We start from the raw sequence: 18,440 nt of genomic DNA, 5'->3' as shown, positions 1-18,440 counted from the left end.
ATGATACTGTGATGGAGGGTATATGACATTATGTACAGGTATCCCCACTTTTTGAAAGTTCACGTTATGCCCCTTAGCTCTTCGGAAAGACCTACATCAGTACCTGTTGTCACTACTTGAAAGAACTCTGAAGAGTATTTTCACTTTTACAAAAAAGGCAAAACAAGCGTTCAGTGTGTGTTTTGCATTGAGCCATTACAGAGGGAGCGAGAGGAGGCCAGCCTTCCTGGGGACCCACACTCAACATCACAGCATCAACCCCCCAGAGTTCTGAACCGTGTCTCTGAGCATCTGTGCTTTATCCAGATTAATTTTGTGCATCTGTTAGCAAGACATATCTAAAGGCACCAGAAAACCTTAACAGAGATTATTTTGGGGGACTGGACATGCTAAAACAATTTTTCATATGAATTAATGGTAATTGCTTCTTTGTTTTATGCCATTTCAGCTCAGGAATCGTTCCATAGGAAAGTTCTACTCTTGGATAGATCTGTACTTATCAGAACCATAGAACTGTAACAGAGAAGGTGAATCTTGATGTAAACTGTGGGCTTTGATTAATAGTAATGCATCAATATTGGCTCCATTGTTTAAAAATCAGACATGCAATCATTAAGTTTTTATATAAAATGGGAGCAGTAGAAAGGACACACTAGTAGCTTCAAAAGGGAAACAAATAAGTTAGTAAACAAACAGCTGATACCTGTAGGAATGGAAACCAGAATGGCCTTGCCGATTTCCACAGTAACACAGGATCTAGAAGATAGCATAAAATCCCTGTGAAATGTTGAGGAAAGCTACTGGGATCCTGACGATAACAGTAGACACTTGTATCTCAGTATGTTTACACGTTCCTTGCCCTCCCTCAATCGATAAGGAGCAGAAGAGCCAACCCATATTTTCATGTATAGAGAGAAAAACAATCTCCTACTTTCTGAGCCAGCCCCCAAGCCACACCCAAAAGACTGTCTAGGGAGAGAGGGTTGGGGGACAGTAGCCTACTGTTAGGGAAAACACTGGAAATACCACAAACCCTGACACAAATGCCAAAAAAGAGAGTCCACCCTGTAATGGAAAGTAGTGAGAACAGATCTGAGGCCTTTTGAGTCATACATTCCTCAAATGGGGAATTAATAGGAGTAGTTGAAAGTGCATGGACATAGGCTTGAAAGCACTCTTGAGCAAGTGTTGATTTTGTGGGAGGAAAAACCATGACAGAAATGGTAGTCAGTTAAAACTGACAAAAAACTAGTAACCACCTTACTCTGAAAGAACCCCCTCACTCTTCCTTATACAACGTTATCAATATTCCTGGAAAACAGGAAGCATTTTAAGTGAAGAGCTTCTGTTGAAAATAGAAAATAAAAATAAAAATAAAAATGTTTCTGGTGATAAATGCTCTGTCTCCCCTGCAAGAACACCCACACAACACACACAGACACACTCACACACCGGTGTGTCCTAGAGAAACTACATTATATTGCTTCGATCTGAAGTCATTCTCTCTATGACTAATTGGTAGATATGGGAATAAAATAAGAAAATAAAGAGAGTAGAGAAATAGACAAGAAATAGATCATATGATATAAGAATCGTTTAAAGTTGGGGTGCCTGGGTGGCTCAGTTGGTTAAGCTGCCGACTCTTGATTTCATCTCAGGTCATGATCTTGTGGATAGTGGGTTCAAGCCCCACATCAGGCTCCGTGCTGATAGCACAGAGTTTGCTTGGGATTCTCTCCCTCTCTCCCTCTTTCTCTGGCCCTCCCCCATTCATGCTTGCTCTCTCTCAAAAATAAATAAACTTAAAAAAAAGTTAAATTTAACAAATTGAAGTCAGGACCAAAAGAAAATTATGAAATCATTTCAAAATATTTGCTATGTTATAATTGTTATCTCTTGTGTAACAAACCATCCCCAAACTTAGTGTCTCCAAACAACAATGACTTATTGTTTCTCACAATCCTGTGGGTCAACAATCCAGGTAAGGCTTGACCATATGGTTCTGTTTCCATAAGGAGTGGGCTGTGGTACCTCAATAGGCAGCATTCAACTAAGAATTCAGCCTCAACTGAGTTGAAAAGTCCACGGACTTCAGTCCCATGCCTGGTGCCTTTGGGCTCATCTCCATAGTCACCCTCTCTCCATGGGGATAGCTTCTTCATACTATTGGTATGATTTCAATGGAGTTCTATTCCTAATATGGGTGCCTGGCTTTGAATAAAAAACAAGGTAGAAGTTGCCAGACTTCGTATTACATTGGCTCAGTCACCCAAGAACATCACCATCATTCCTGCTACATTATGTGGTCACAAGAACTGTCATCCCAGGTTCCAGGGGAGGAGAAATGGGCTCCATCACAGATGACAACAGCAGCACACACAGAGAGATAGATAGAGAAGGGCATGATTGCAGTCAGCTTCTCAGATTACCTTCCACAGTGTGCAGAAGGGAAGAGCAAACATATTGTAATAGGAATTGAGAAAGAATAATAACCAAGAGAGACAAAACTCGTGTGAGGGTCTGTGATAGATACAGAAAAGACAAAAAAGGGTTACTACATATATGAAAGGATTCTCCAAATTTTTTTAAAAAGCAAAATTAAACAATAAAAGAAATGTGAAATTAAGATTATGATTATAATTAGAACCTTAGCCCAACCCCCCAGACAATCCCAATGCATTTAGAGAAAAGTTACCAGGACAGAGAAAGGAAAAGGAAAAGAGAGGCACCTGGGTGACTCAGTCAGTTAAGCGTTCGACTTGTGATCAGGTCATGATCCCAGGTTGTAAGATCAAGACTCATGTCAGACTCCACGCTGAGCACTGAGCACTGAATAGGGATTCTTTCTCTCCCTCTTCCTATGTCCCTCGTCCACTCTCTTTGTCTCTGAAAGAAGAAGGAGGAAGAGGAGGAAAGGGAGAAAGAAAAGAAGAAGAGCAGCTCAGGATGAGAAAATAAAAATCCACATCAAAATCCAAATAAAACTCTCTATGGTAGCTAATGGCATTTCTGGACCCTTCTGATGGAAATTCTACCATGTGACCAATGGAAGAGAGAGAAAGCCAAGGAGCCTTAAAATTTCAAGGTAAGTAAGGTGACAGAATCTCGTCTTAGTTACCCTCTCAAAAGCATACAATCCTTCCACATGTGGCATTCACAGTCTACATTTGCAGATGCCTCCATGGGAACAAGACAGTATTGCACTAGCAAGCATCTCTGCCACACAAAGAAGATCTGGGTACTCAATGCAAGTGTGTGCTAACTTGGATGTCCCAGAGTGCTGGACCAAGGAAACCCTGCACATGCTGTAGAGGGAGAGACAGTGGGTGTGTTTCTCCCAGGAGCCGACTCTGGGCCATCTCCTTCCACCAGTGTGTAAAGTTCAGTCCTCTGGGGACTGAAGGTCTAGGGCCTGAGAGATGCCTAGAGGAGGTATAAATAGCTCCACATTTGCTGTTTGTCTTCTGAACATCATCTTGCTTTTATTTTTCCCTCTCAACCAGTTAAATACCTTCAGGATCCAAGAAAGTATAGGTAAGTAAGCTGAGTTTTGCTCAGCAAAGACATGTAGAAAAAGACACCTGGAAACACAGGGGAAAAAAAAAAGAAAGAAAGAAAATCTTAGGGAACTCGAGGCAGCTCCGTCTTCCTAGCAACTAATCATCTTGCATTTCTCTCAGTCTTTCCCTATGAGGCATTGGATGTGGCTGTAATGGGACTCATGGGCAATTGTAGTATCTCTTTGTGCTCTTTTCCTAAATGGGCCATCTGCAAAGGCACAAATAGAGGTTTTCCTTTTAGACGCACTTGGTTTCCATTTTGCTCAATGGTTCTTTTTCTTTGAAATGTGGGCCTGAATGCTGTGCATAGATGCAATGAATTTGGATTCCAGTTCCAGTAGTAAAAGCAAGGCTTTGTAGCTAAACAAGTCTAGTAGTTAAAGAAAATGCATATGTGTGTATGTATGTAAATACATGCACGCATTTCCCCCTAAAATTTACAGACTATTCACTATACATCAGGTGCTGGGCTAAACACAGATTAAAAAACCTAAACTCAGAGATTTCAACTCCCTTCCCTATATAACAAAGATGATACACTGAACATGAGGCTAGAATAGAACCCCATTTCTTTTTTTTTTAATGTTTAATTTTATATGAGAGACTGACAGAGTGAAAGCAGTGGAGGGGCAGAGAGAGAGGGAAATACAGAATCCAAAGTAGGCTCCAGGCTCTGAGCCTGAGCTGTCAGCACAGAGTCTGATGTAGGGCTCCAGCTCACAAACCATGAGATCATGACTTGAGCTGAAGTTGGATGCGTAACTGACTGAGCCACCCAAGTGCTCCTAAAACTCCATTTCTAAGCCAAGTTCACCATGCTGAATCGCTTGTACTTTATAAGACTGAAATGACAGATTGGGGGTGAAAATTACCAATTCACATTTGTGTCTAGCATATGAAAGTAAGTCTAGGCCTTTATGGATACTGTATATTAGCTCAATCTCTGTCTAGAGGATCCGAAGCTTGAAGTCCAAAAATTTGAACTTGTTCAGTGTAATAATTATTTTGATCTTAATGATGGTAATTTTGCAAGTGCCCTAATCTCATCTGATGTTGAGCTAAAAATGAATCTGACTTACGTGGCAACCACCCTAACATACTGACCCACATTTGTAATTGATGTTTACTTTTAGGTGTTTTACAACTGGAAACTAAGCCTCCCATTAAGTAGTTTTTAGTGGTAATACAGTCAGAATAGGATGTAGCTATCACTTAAATATAATTCTATGGGTCCCAGATTTATGCAATCCCTATAAACCACACACTGCCTCTATGCATATATTCATGATTCAGTCTGAATCTGCCATTTGTAATATTATAAAATATGCTTCCTAGAGCCCCAGAGTTATAAGTTGGGGAGCTGTAGTTGATAATGCTATATCACAACAAAAAGGAATACAATGAAACAGATCACTCACTGGTGCCCCAAAAGATCACCAGGAAAGTTAGAAGAAAATCTGTAAAATTTGTCTTATGTCTCTTCTATCTCTGTTTCTTTTTCTTCCATCATTTAGACTCTCCTCTTCCCCATCTCGGATGTCCTGATAAAGCCCCACTCACTAAACATCCCCTCCCCATAACTGCACTTCACACAGAGATTAATCTTTTCTTTCTGTCCCCGAAACTCTGTAATCCAATTGGAAATAAATTTCCAGCAATTAATTTTAGCTTCATGTTAAATGGCTACACAGTTGGTTTATGGAACTAAAGTAGATCGATAGACTTAATCATCTCAAAATTTTATTACATTATTTTGAAAGAATCATATACCAACTTAAGGAAAGTCCTAATGGGGTGACCCTTTGAGTATTACGTCCGCTAAACTTTAACTCAAAAAATGGCATCCAAATGAATATAGAGAACAAACTAATGCTTGCCAAACAGGCTGCAGGTCAGAGGACGGGCAACATGAGGAAGGGAGAGAGGGGTAGAAGCTTGCAGTCACGGGAATAAATGGCAAGCATGGGGAATCTGTTCAGTGGGATTGTAATAGAATTGCATGGTGACATATGGGACACTCACGGCAAGTATATAACATACTATAACATATAATAGACTTGTGGAATCACAGTGTGGTACACTTGAAACTAATGCTACATTGCATATCAACTATACTTCAGTTAAAAAAAAAAGAAAAAGAAAGAAATGGATTCCAAATATTTCAATCATATGATATGAAGTACTGGAATATTGAACACCTAATAAAAACTGAAAGTAAAGGTGGTAAAACTATGCTGCACAATGATACTGACTCCAATGCAATCAAGAGGTAAAAAGGCAGACATCTCTTAAGCCCATGTTCCTCTTAAGCAAATACATTCAGCCCCCTTTGATTTGAGAATGGGGACTGGGGAGGATGGAAGCCACTTGTCATCCACCTGCTTTGTATCCATGTTTATACCCTCACTTATAGCTATGTATTCATAGGAAAACGCCCCCTCACACACACATCCCACTCAGATGGGCTATCTCCTCGCTGGCATTTCACCCAACACATCCCTTGCTTTTATGCATTCTGTTGCAACTACAGAAAAGTAGTAACCAGTAGATTACCCTCCCTCCCTTTTATTGAAGGCCTGAGACCCCACTTCCTAATGTGAAACCCTGTTACTTCCTGCTTGGCGGTATTTTGAAGTAATATATTGTCTAATTTTCAAGCAGGGACCCAAATTGGACAGTGAATTTTTCCTTCACAACTTGTCAGGCATATCCATCCATTTAAGAGTCCAACTCAGTTTGAGGCTGCATATTCTTTAGATTTTTAATATTCATCGTATAATTTTAAGAAATATGTTGATTAGCTGAAAAGAATCAATGAAGTCACCTGTAGATGTTTAGTGCCTATCATGGCCCTTAGCATCATTCCAGCGGCCCATCAAGGTTGAGAAGAGCATATGTACTGTATTGCCCAAAATGTGTTTAGTTAAAAATGAATTCCCTCCCTCTTCCTTAGGAAGTATAATACTTCAGGGATACGATCAGTGAACAATTTGATGACATGTTTTTGTGTCTAGTTTTATTTTTATAGGGAGTATTGGGTGGTGGCTGTGATCAGAGCTTTCAAATCTATGCTGTCTGACCCTGAATCCAATGGGACCTGGGACAAGAAGCTGAAAGTCTGTGGAATATTTTTGCATCTGTTGGAATAACAACAGTATCCATGTTGAGGATCATTGTAAAGGTCTTTTCAACAGGCTATTGTGAAGATTTAATAAGGTGATATGTATAAAGTGCTATGGCACATATGAAGCACTTATTAATGTGAAGCATTTTTTCCCAAGATATGACTTAATTCTTCCATGGAAGGAGTCAGAGTGCAATTTTAGGCGTATTAACGTCTCACTATCTTTTCACAGAGAAGAAAATATTGCCAAACAATCTAATCAGATGTCATTCAGCTGAAAGTGGTGCTGCTCCTCAATCCTCAGTCAGCCCTGTGGTCTTTAATCCAGATGCTAGGTCTGGAATATACTGCCCCAGATGGCCCCTTTCTCTTACCATCACACCCATCCCCAGGATATGTGGTATGTCCTGACTGGAATCCCAGGACTGGAAGATTCTCATACCTGGATCTCCATCCCTATCTGTTCTATGTACATTTTGGCTGTCATGGGCAACATCTTCTTGATCTTCCTGATTGTAACTGAGCGCCGTCTCCATGAGCCTATGTATGTCTTCCTTTTCATGCTGGCCTCATCAGATGTCCTGCTCTCCACAGCCACAGCCCCCAAGATGCTGGCCATCTTCTGGTTCCATTCCATGGATATATCCTTGGGTAGTTGTGTATCTCAGATGTTCTTCATCCATTTCCTCTTTGCGGTAGATTCTGCTATTCTCCTGGCCATGGCATTTGACCGCTATGTGGCCATCTGTCACCCACTGAGATATACCACAATCTTAACCTCCTCAGCCACTGGGAAAATTGGCATCACAGCTGTGGTCAGGAGCTTTATCATCTGTTTTCCATTCATCTTCCTGGTACACCGACTTTCATATTGTGTGAGAAACATCATTCCCCATTCGTACTGTGAGCACATGGGCATTGCCAGATTGTCATGTGACAATATCAGTGTCAACATCATTTATGGCCTGACTGTGGCCCTACTGTCTACAGGACTAGACATTGTGTTCATCATTATGTCCTACGCGATGATCCTTTACAGTGTTTCAGTTACCTTCGACTCTGCCCGATTCAAGGCCCTCAACACTCGTGGTTCCCATATCTGTGTCATACTTATGTTCTAGGCTCCAGCATTCTTTTCCTTTTTTGCCCATCGATTTGGGGGTAAAACCGTCCCTCAACACATCTACATCCTGGTAGCCAACCTCTATGTGGTAGTGCCCCCTATGCTAAACCCCATCATTTATGGGGTGAAGACCAAACAGATTCAAGACCGAGTAATTTTGCTTTGCTCCCCCATCAGCACACATTGTGAAAATGAAGAATAATGCTAAATGCTGGCTATTTCTGAATAACCACCCCCCAACTTTTCTCTCTCTCTTTCTCACATACACACACACACACACACACACACACACACAAACTGAATGAGCAATGGGAATAAAGAGAATCCATAAGTAACTCTCAATAAACTTAGAAGGATAATAAATGCCAAAGTTTCCAATGTATCTCCCTAAAGCACTTAAAATTGTTGAGAAAAATAAATGAATGATATTCTCAATTCTCCTAGATATCCTATTATCTTGCATTTTAACTTATTCTTAAGCATACACAAGATAACACTAAGAAAAACATATTTTAGGGTTAAACCCAGATAGAATTGTCTTGGGTAGATCTGGGAAGTGAAAATAGTGAGTCATTGAGTGTTTGTAGAAACAGTTGAAATTCTGCTGAAATATAAAACACTCCCACCACAGTCAGTAAATACTTGGGCTAAGAGCTTGAAGCCACAATAAACAATAAACAATAAGCAATAATTATTTGTATCTGTACCTTTTACAGCAATTAAAATGTGAGTTCTAAAATGAGATATTTTCTGAATCACTGATAGAAAGTCTACTGTATAGAAAAGGCACATCGTATAGGTTTATTGAATGAACAGATGATACTGAATGAAAACAAATAATAAGTGAAATCAATCCACCTGAGACCACATAGACAACTTAAAAGTTAACACTTTGTTCCCTACATAGTGAAGACTTTGGGCCCAAATCATTAATGAAGCATCCTGGTGTCAACAGACTTCACCAAGGGAGGGACTAACAGATGAAAAATACCATAACCAGGTCCAAAAAAAAGGCAGTGAAAGACTAAATAAGATGTTTACACATAGTTGTATTTAAAGAGGCTGTATTCACACCAAATATTATTTTATGGAAACTTGTCTCCAGATTGTACTTTAATTTCTTCATTTAAGATAGTATTCTTACAATCTCTCCTTCAGCAGGCCTTAGCACATGCTCTGAGAATGTGCAATCTGACCTTATATACACTTGAAGATAGACAAACAATGAACTTTCAAGCATTACCTTGAACACTTGCAACCTTTTCAGGGTTAGCCTTTTTTCTTTGTTTTTCTATTATGTATATGTGATGTGTGTTTGTATACACTAGACACATTAATATATGTACAATGTAATATATATACACATTATAAAAACACACATATATACACATGCATGCTAATGATATATATATATATGATATATATATGATATAGGATGTATATATACACATGATGTAATATACATCACATATATCTATCACATATATATATCATATATATGTGATATATATATCTTATATATATATTTAATATATTTATTTATATATATATTTATTTATATATATATTTATATATATAAATATATTTATTTATATATATAAATATTATTTATTTATAATATATTAAAATAAATATATTTAATATATTTATTTATATATATTTATTTATATATATATTTAATATATTTATATATATATATAAAACAATCAATGTGGGAAATGAAAGCATGTTGCCTTGACCCTTAGAATCTTGGATAACTTCTTTAGTTTGAAATATATGTTATATTCACTTGAATTTGAGCAAGGAAATCTATTTTAAGAGTTAAAAAAAAAAACCCTTTGATATGAGAAATCCTGGTTTGCCAGTCCCACACTAACTGTATAAAATTGTCCTGTTGGGCGACTGGATGGCTCGGTCGGTTAAGCGACCGACTTCGGCTCAGGTCATGATCTCACGGTTCGTGCGTTCGAGCCCACGTCGGGCTCTGTGCTGACAGCTCAGAGCCTGGAGCCTATTTCAGATTCTGTGTCTCCCTCTCTCTGCCCCTCCCCTGTTCATGCTCTGTCTCTCTCTGTCTCAAAAATAAATAAACGTTAAAATTTTTTTTAATTAAAAAAAAAATAAAAAATAAATAAATAAAATTGTCCTGTTATGTAACTATTGGTTCTTGCCCTTAAAAGGAATTATTTTAGTACCTTCTTTATTGGTTGACAATTAAATGAAATATGTCATATGATGTATTTGGAATTTAATAAAAGCAAATTTTATTTTGATGGTGTTGGTAACTTTTATGAACAGAAACATCAAAGAACTGATCTCACCAAACTCAACATAGCCCTGATAACAATAATTCATAGAAAAATGGTTGGAATGGGTCATCATCATAGATACGGAAGTCACATAAAATGTTGCCAAAAGTTGTAGCAAATAGGATTCTGGATCAGAAGTAAATTCTCCAAGGATTGAAAGGGAGTCAGAGAGGAAATAGAGTACAGAATGATAACAAAATATTTGATTAAATGAGTGGTGTAAGTGAGCCTTCAAGGAGAAAACTTTTTAAGGGGTGCCTGGGTGGCTCAGGTGGTGAAGCATCTGACTTCGGCTCAGGTCATGATCTCATGGTTTGAGGTTTGAGCCCTGTGTCGGGCTCTGTGGTGACAGCTAGGAGCCTGGAGCCTGCTTCAGAATGTGTCTCTCTCTCACTGCTCCTCCCCCACTCAGGCTCTCTCTCTCTCTCTCTCTTTCTCTGTGTCTCTGTCTCTCAAAAATAGATAAACATTAAAAAATTATAAAAAAAAGGAGACTTTTTAAGGCTTGATTTTTGACAGTGAGGAACTAAGGAAATACCAATTTCCCACCCAGAATGTATGAAATATGACAGGAATAAACAATGATTGAGTCGTCAGCCTCAAATGTAGAGGAGCTTTCAGGTTGAGGGCTCAGGGATTGGTATATGCTGAAGGAGTCAGGAGTACACTGTGTGTGCTGAGCTGCTAGAAGCACAATCACTGAGTCGTTGCCCTGGAAATTTTGAAGGGGATGGTCCGTATCCTACCATCCTACCATCTTCTTGACCACAGAGTCCCCCACTGGGTAACAGTGAGTAAGAAAAACGGTATACCATGCACGATAGAAACGGAGAGCCCCGGAGGGGCTTAGAGAAAACTGACCTACTTTTCCAGGTACAATTAAAAAAGAAGGAGAACTAGAAGAAATAAAAGCACTAAGAGATTGCTAAAGTGAGAACCGTGTTTCATGAGAGGAAGATGCCGGATCATTTAATATCAGACTCTGAGACCCAGCGAGTTAAAGAATATATTATCTGGGTAGCTGAGCAGTAGCAGATATAGAGATACTATGGAGTCAGAACAAATCTTTCTCCCGATGGTTTCTGCTCTGTCCTAAGTGGTCTCAGACATGGTGAAACGCTGTGACATGAAGCATAGGGTATTAGGAAAATGTATCCAAAAGTGGGAAGAGGCTAAAGATACTAGTTTGCCATGTCAAAACTGTTGCAGAATATCATGTTATAATAGGGGTTTTAGTTAATATAATTAAAGAAGTATAAGAAGTGGGGAAAGAAGAAGACAAATCCTAGGTTTTGTGTCTTAATTTATTTTTCCTTATTTCTGTATTTAATTATTTTCCTAGTCTTTGTAAAGCCAACAGAGTTCCACAAGAATGGCATACTAATCCATATTTACTTATCCTGGATTTTGTGCTTGAAATTTGTTGAGGGGTAGACCTTGGGTAGTCTCATCACAAAAGACAAAAAAAAACATAGGAAAATGGTACAGGTGTGAAGTGATGGATATGTTGATTGGTTTCGTTTTAGTGAGTATTTCATAATGTATACATATACTGGGTCATCAGTTACACACATCTGTTATAAGCAATTTCTGATTGTCAATTATACTTCAGTAAACCTGTGGCAGGGGTGGGGGAGAAGACATTAGTGTTTTATTGTAGCTAGAATGATTAGAAAAATGAAGTGGAAAATGACATCATTTAAAATGGTAAACAAAACTGTACATGTGTCTGAAATACATGTAGGAAATGTTTATTGCATATTATCCATTGTAATGATAATATGGCATCCACAATGATCTACAAATTCCCCATAATCCCAATAAATACTAATATATTTTATCGTTTGCATGCTGACATTTTTTCAATTTTTTTTGTGGCAAAATATCTGTTCCATAAAGTTTGTGATAACAATGATTTTTAAGTGTATGATTCAGAGCAATTAATCATATTTGCAATGTTGTGTTCCATTTGCCACCAGTTGCAAAAGCTTTCATCACCCAAAACAGAAACCCTATGTCTCTGAAGCAATAATTCCCCACTCCCCTGTTAACCTATAACCCACTTTATATTTCTATGAATTTGTTTACTTGTAGAGGTGGAATCATATAATATTTATGTTTTGTGTCTGGCTTATTTCACTGAACATAAGATTTGCAAAGGTCATCCATGTTTTAGCATGTTTCATCCTTTATGAATGTAGCATCCTTCATTTCTTTATACTGATGCATAATGTTCCCTTTATATATATATGTATATGTATATGTGTGTGTGTGTGTGTGTACATCGTTTTTTACATTCATCTATGGATGTGCAGTTCGGTTGCTTCCACCATTTGCCTACTGTAAATAATGCTGCAATGAACATCCATGTACAGGTATGTCTTTGAATACCTGTTTTTATTTGGGGGGTACATACTCAGGAGTGGAATTACTGCATTACAGGTAATTCTGTGCCTGAGTTTTTAAGAAACTGCCAAACTGTTTTCCACAGAATGTGCACCATTTTTCATTTCCTCTGGCAATGTATGATGGTTCCAATTTTCCCTATTTTGTCAAAACTTGTTAGTGTTTCAATTTTTTAATGGTGTTTTACATTTCCTTATTTATTTTTGAGAGACAGAGCACAAGCGGGGGTTAGGCAGAGAGAGAAGGAGACACAGAATCCAAAGCAGGCTCCATAGCGTTTATTTATTTATTTTATTTGTATATTTTCTTTAGAGGATTAATTATTTAATTCCTTTGCCTATTTTTAAATTTGGTTGTTTATCTTTTTGGTTTTGAGTTGTTTGAGTTTTTTGTATATTCTGGGCATTAATCCCGTATTAGATATATAATTTGCAAATTCCGTTTGCAAATGATGAACCTTTAAAATGATCCATTAGCCTATCACCCACAACCCTCACAATTTTAGGAAAAAGGAAAGTAAATCTATCCAAGTAAAGTCAGTAGAAGAGAGGAAGAAAAAGGAAACGAAAGTATAAAATAGTCTAAGTTTTTCGGTGACTTAACAATGAGCTATTGTTAGCCACATGTGACAGTCTGACCTCTGAATCAATTGCATTCAACGTGACTCAATGCCATGGTATCAGTCTCCTTTACAGACGGAATTGTGGAAAGAGCATGCAAGGCCCCCTTGCCCTTTGACCTCTACCTCTTATTCTCCCTGCAATCCATTATGAATGTCTTCCTCCATCATACTGAAGGTATTCTTCCTAAACTTGCCAGCATCTCAACATTACGTCAAATACCTCTTAAGGTTAGCAACGTACAAGAAAGTTCTGGAAATCAGGTAAATCATGTCAAGGAGAAAGGTACAATGTATATAAGTTTTTTTTTTAGAACTCATCATTTGTTCTCATGATTAAAGATATGCTAATTCTTCTCCCCACATTTCTAAAAATTTGAAAGCATATATCATATCTTCTTTTATTTGCATCAAGTTCAGAATAGCATGATTCCTTCACATCTATGAGGCATAAAACACCTGCAATCCTAAGGAAGAGTGCAAGAAAAGTGGAAGAAATCTATGAAGAGGAGGGATGGAGAAAAGTTCAGTCCAATGTGCAACAACTGATTCAAGGCTCAGTATGGAAGGACTTAGAAATGTCCATCATAACTCGTCATCCTGAGAAAATTACTGAATTTACAAAAATAGCTTCAATAAAATAAAAATCTGAGGAAGGAGACTGCAAGAGAAGTAGAGGGAAATATGTGATAGAAAGCCCTGGTGGATACAGATTTTTCTTTCCAGAAGTGCCTAAGGGAAAGATGGGTCAAAAGGATACTTATAGAATTCATGGCATAGAAACATGCCTACATTTAAAGGTGCTTTAGATCTTTTTCCAAAGGAGGACAGCAGGAAAGGAACTGAACTCTTAAAAAATACAACATGTGTACTTTAATTTCTCTGCATTTACCCCGTGGGAAAGCGAAAAGAGGAGAGCAAGGAGATTCTGCAAGTTTTAGAAATGATTTCAGAGACATGAGATGTGATTGGACCCAAGGGGGCTTAATTATGAGCTGCTGGGCCTCCTGTGGCTTGGGCTACTGGCTAGGAAATCTCTCAGTCCGTGTTCAGACCGGGTCCTTCTCACATTCACTGGGGAACATTACAAGTGGTGGTCAGGGGCTTTCCTCTACAGTTTGAGTTCAATAAATTTATGCTGCTGCCTCAGCATGATACAAACCTTGCTGGGAGTTTTCGTGGAGATGAACCCACCAACACGATCTCAGATAAACTGACAGAACAGGGAGCATGTCTGTTCTGCAGCAACAGAAGGAAACCAAGAAAGGCTCTCCCAGAGATACCTCCCGCATATTGGCAGATAGCCCAGCAGCAAATGGCTCAGAGTTCATGACATTGAAGAGGGCTGTTATAGAGGGTGCAGATAGAAAGAAGAGGCATGGCCAGCACGAGATGGAAGTGAATGAGATGAGAATCTCAGGAGGAGAAAGAGTGGATGACAAGTGAGTGCTGAGTGATTGTATTATCAAGAGTGACCTTGGTCTTCAAGTGTCTGGTAAGAGCAGAACTGGCTCCCAACAGGAAAGGACAAGGAAGTCTCACTCTGGCCAAATTCACCCCATAATGTTTCATTTCCAGCTTTTCCACTGGTAACCACTCCATCCCCCCTGCCCTGTACTCATGCAGATCCTCTCCCACCTGCCTTCCCACCATCTGCACCTGTCAGGTAATGCTCCTATGTCAGCTCCTAACTCTTGAATAGGTCAGACAAGGTGATCATTTCTAAAGGATTTCTATGCTTTGGAAATGAAGGACTTTGCTGACTGACTAGTCTATCATAAATACATGTCAGGTGATACAGCCTGTCTTCATAAGTGGTCTCCCTGAATATGATTCTTCACTAGAGGTTTAGCAACACAAACCACAGCTATTGCTGAATTACTGGTATATTTGATGACATTCAGTATATGTTTAAATTTTTAAAAATAATTTTTTTAATATTTAGCTTTGAGAGACACAGAGACAGAATGTGAGTAGATTAAGGGCAGAGAGAGGGGGAGACAGAATCGGAGGCAGGCTCCAGGCTCCAAGCTGTCAGCACAGAGCCCGACACGGGTTTGAACTCAAGAGCTGTGAGATCATGACCTGAGCTGAAGTCGGACGCTCAACCGACTGAGCCACACAGGAGCCCCTAATTTTTTTTTTAATGTTTACTTTATGTATGATAGAGAGAGAGATATAGAGCATGAGCAGGGGTGGGGCAGAGAGACAGAGAGAGAGAGAGAGAGAGAGAGAAAGAGAGAGTTCAAAACAGTCTCCAGGCTCCAAGGTTTCAGCACAGAGCCCAACACAGGGCTTGAACTCATGAACCACAAGATCGTGACCTGAACCCAAAGTCAGTTGCTTTACCTGCTGAGCCACCCTGGGGGCCCTAACATTCAGTATATGTTTAGATGATCATGAGCTTGCTGACATAATGCAACAGTGTTAGAGACACTAGGAGTGAAAAACACAGGATAGCAAATATTTTTTTTCATAAATGGTTGTTTGTTTGTTTAGAGAGGAGCATGGGAAGGAGCAGAGAGAGAAGGAGAGAGAATGCAGAGCCTGACATGGAGCTCAATCTCATTAACCATGTGATCATGACCTGAGCCAAGATGAAAAGTTGGAAGTGTGGGGCACCTGAGTGGCACAATTGCAGTCCCTTAAGCCTCAGACCGTGGCCAAGGTCATGACCTCACAGCTCATGAACTGGAGCCCTGCATGGAGCTCTCTGCTGTGAGTGGATCTTCCCCCCACCCATCCCCGCTCCCCTGCTAGCATTCTCTCTCTCAAAATAAATAAACATTAAAAACAACAACACAGAATGGGATACTTAACTGACTGAGCCACCCATGCACCTAGCAGATATTTTTCTATTGTACAACTTGAGAATTTCATGATTTTAGATATGCAATTCTTAAAAGCAATGATCTTTATAAGAAAAGAACTTTCATACAGGCACTAAGAACCCAAGTTTTGAGGAAATTCAGTCATCAGGGAATTGAAGCAACTAAAGTTTCCTTAGTTGCTCTACAGCGCTCTCTCTCCTGCATCATTTCTGGAACCCCAAGGTCTGCCTTCTGTCTTCCATTTCTACTTCTATCTTGGACTCCTCTTAAGGAGACTGCCTTTTCACCCCTTTAGGCTTGAGCTCACAATATGAGTGAAGCAATCAAATGGTCTGCATATTATTAGGAATCAATGAGCCTAAACTTGCCGATCTTTTGGTGATGGTAACCCTGAGCACTTTCAACCCCAGAAACTAACCTTTATTCTGGCTAAGTTACCCGTTCACCTATATCCCCTAGTCAGTAGGAATGAGTCCTCTTGCCTATGCCTTGTTTCTCTAGATTTCTTTGCCTTCTAGAGATTCCTCCCTTCTAGTCATTCCGAAGCATGTATTTCAGAATTTCCATTATTTTAAGTGTCCAACTCATTTCAAAGATTTCTTCTATTACTTACATAGGCAAAATAAAATAAAGTTTTACTTATAATGTAAATCAGCATGGAACTTTGATTTAGATTGTAAAATTACATGGATTTGATCATCTTTTCTCAAGCTCTATTTCACATTTTTTTAAAAGGACATCCAGTCCTACATAAACACATAATATACAGATACAGGTATCTAAATATGTTATGTTCCTGGGTGAAGCTATTTCTATCTCACTTCTCTTTCATAGGAAGCCTTTTAAACCAAAATACTGGTTAGAGTCTGATTATGTGATTGTCCAAACTGACAGTTTCTGACTCAGAGGGTTTGGGGGAAAGAAATAGAACACTAAGGTCATCTGAAATGTGGTGTGTATGTATGAATCTGTCTTTTCCCTTTGATAATATAAACGAGACGGATGAGATGATCTTAGAGTTCTGCCAATATCACAGAGACTCACTATGATGACTTTGAATTAAAACAGGAGTAGAAGAGAAAAGTGCCACTGACTGAGAACCTTCTTTCATTTTCATCTGGAGGCCGGAGGACATTATGTCCGTTTCCAACATCACAGTCGTCAGGCCTTCTGTGTTGACGCTGATAGGGATCCCAGGCCTAGAGACTGTGCAGTGCTGGATTGGGATTCCATTCTGTGTCATGTGTCTCATTGCTATGATTGGAAACTCCTTGCTTCTGATCACCATCAGGTCAGAGCGCAGCCTCCATGAGCCCATGTACATTTTCGTAGGCATGCTGGGAGCCACAGATACTTTACTTGGCACGAGGATTGTGCCCAAGATACTTGGAATCTTCTGGTTTCATGTACCAGAGATTTATTTTGATTCTTGCTTGCTTCAAATGGGGCTCATCCACACATTTCAGGGTATAGAGTCAGGCATCCTGTTGGCCATGGCTCTGGACCGTTATGTGGCCATCTGTTATCCACTAAGACATGCTGCCATCTTCACCCACCGCCCAGTCACCCAAATAGCAGCTGTGGTAACACTCAGGACTGCCCTTCTTGTAGCCCCATCTTTAGTACTGATAAAATGCCGGTTTCAGTGTTACCATACAACCATCATCTCCCACTGCTACTGTGAGCATATGGCCATTGTGAAACTAGCTGCAGAAAATGCACGAGTCAATGAATTTTATGGTTTGTTTGTGGCATTTATAGTTGCAGGGTTCCACCTCACATTCATCACTTTGTCTTATGCACAGATCTTTTTCACAGTTTTTCGTTTGCCCCAGAAGGAGGCTCATTTGAAAGAATTCAATACGTGCATTGCTCACATCTGTGTCTTCCTCCAGTTCTACCTCCTTGCCTTCTTCTCCTTCTTCACACATAGGTTTGGTGCTCATGTTCCCCCTTATATCCATATCCTCTTTTCTAGCCTCTACTTGCTGGTCCCCCCGTTTCTCAATCCACTTGTGTACAGTGCCAAGACCACGCAGATCCGGATTCACCTGGTAAAGATGTTGTATTCATAAAATGCACTGTGATTAACGTCTTCAACCTTCTCCTTTATGCAAAGTAACAATCTCTCAAAACAGAATAAAACAGAAAAATGCATATGATTCATGATGCTTGACTTGTCTCCTTAATTGTTTTGTGAAATTTGCTGCATTTTAGGCAGTTTTCACATCACAGCCCATGACACCTATCAGTCAGTGCGATTTAGATCCTACTAGGTAATGAGAATGGGAGTGGTAGAAACATCAATAGTGAATATGTACCAATTCCCTTTCTTTTTTCTTATTTTGCAGTTCCTGATTGAATTTTCTCCTTTAAGTATTCTTCTCCACAACGATCCATAAATATCTATTTCTCAATGAATTTCCAAGCACCCAAGACTCATTGTCTTGGATTGTCCAGGTACTTGA

General features: G+C 39.2%; 2 protein-coding genes across 2 annotated transcripts; both read left to right on the top strand.

Annotated features, from left to right (window-relative positions):
* Positions 1 to 7,034: 7,034 nt before the first annotated feature.
* LOC124505952 (olfactory receptor 52Z1-like) lies at positions 7,035 to 8,009 on the top strand. The gene is given in 1 exon segment (XM_047071996.1): positions 7,035 to 8,009. A coding segment is annotated over 1 exon segment (969 nt). The 5' UTR covers positions 7,035 to 7,040.
* Positions 8,010 to 17,108: 9,099 nt separating this feature from the next.
* Positions 17,109 to 18,047, top strand: LOC124506359 (olfactory receptor 52A1-like). The gene has a single exon (XM_047072408.1). The coding sequence runs from the start codon at positions 17,109 to 17,111 to the stop codon at positions 18,045 to 18,047; it is 939 nt and encodes a 312-aa protein (XP_046928364.1).
* The last annotated feature ends 393 nt before the right edge of the window (positions 18,048 to 18,440 follow it).

This window comes from Lynx rufus, unplaced genomic scaffold (assembly GCF_022079265.1).
Source record: "Lynx rufus isolate CCGP_SWC_20201006 ecotype Redwood Valley unplaced genomic scaffold, mLynRuf1.p SCAF_9, whole genome shotgun sequence".
In the NCBI taxonomy this organism is placed as follows: domain Eukaryota; kingdom Metazoa; phylum Chordata; class Mammalia; order Carnivora; family Felidae; genus Lynx; species Lynx rufus.
Note: the sequence above shows the minus strand (reverse complement) of the source record. Positions and strands in the feature narration are given on the sequence as shown.

What these genes read in the sequence shown, in the direction of transcription:
- LOC124506359 (XM_047072408.1), top strand. Translation starts at nt 17,109, where the DNA reads ATGTCCGTTTCCAACATCACAGTCGTCAGGCCTTCTGTGTTGACGCTG.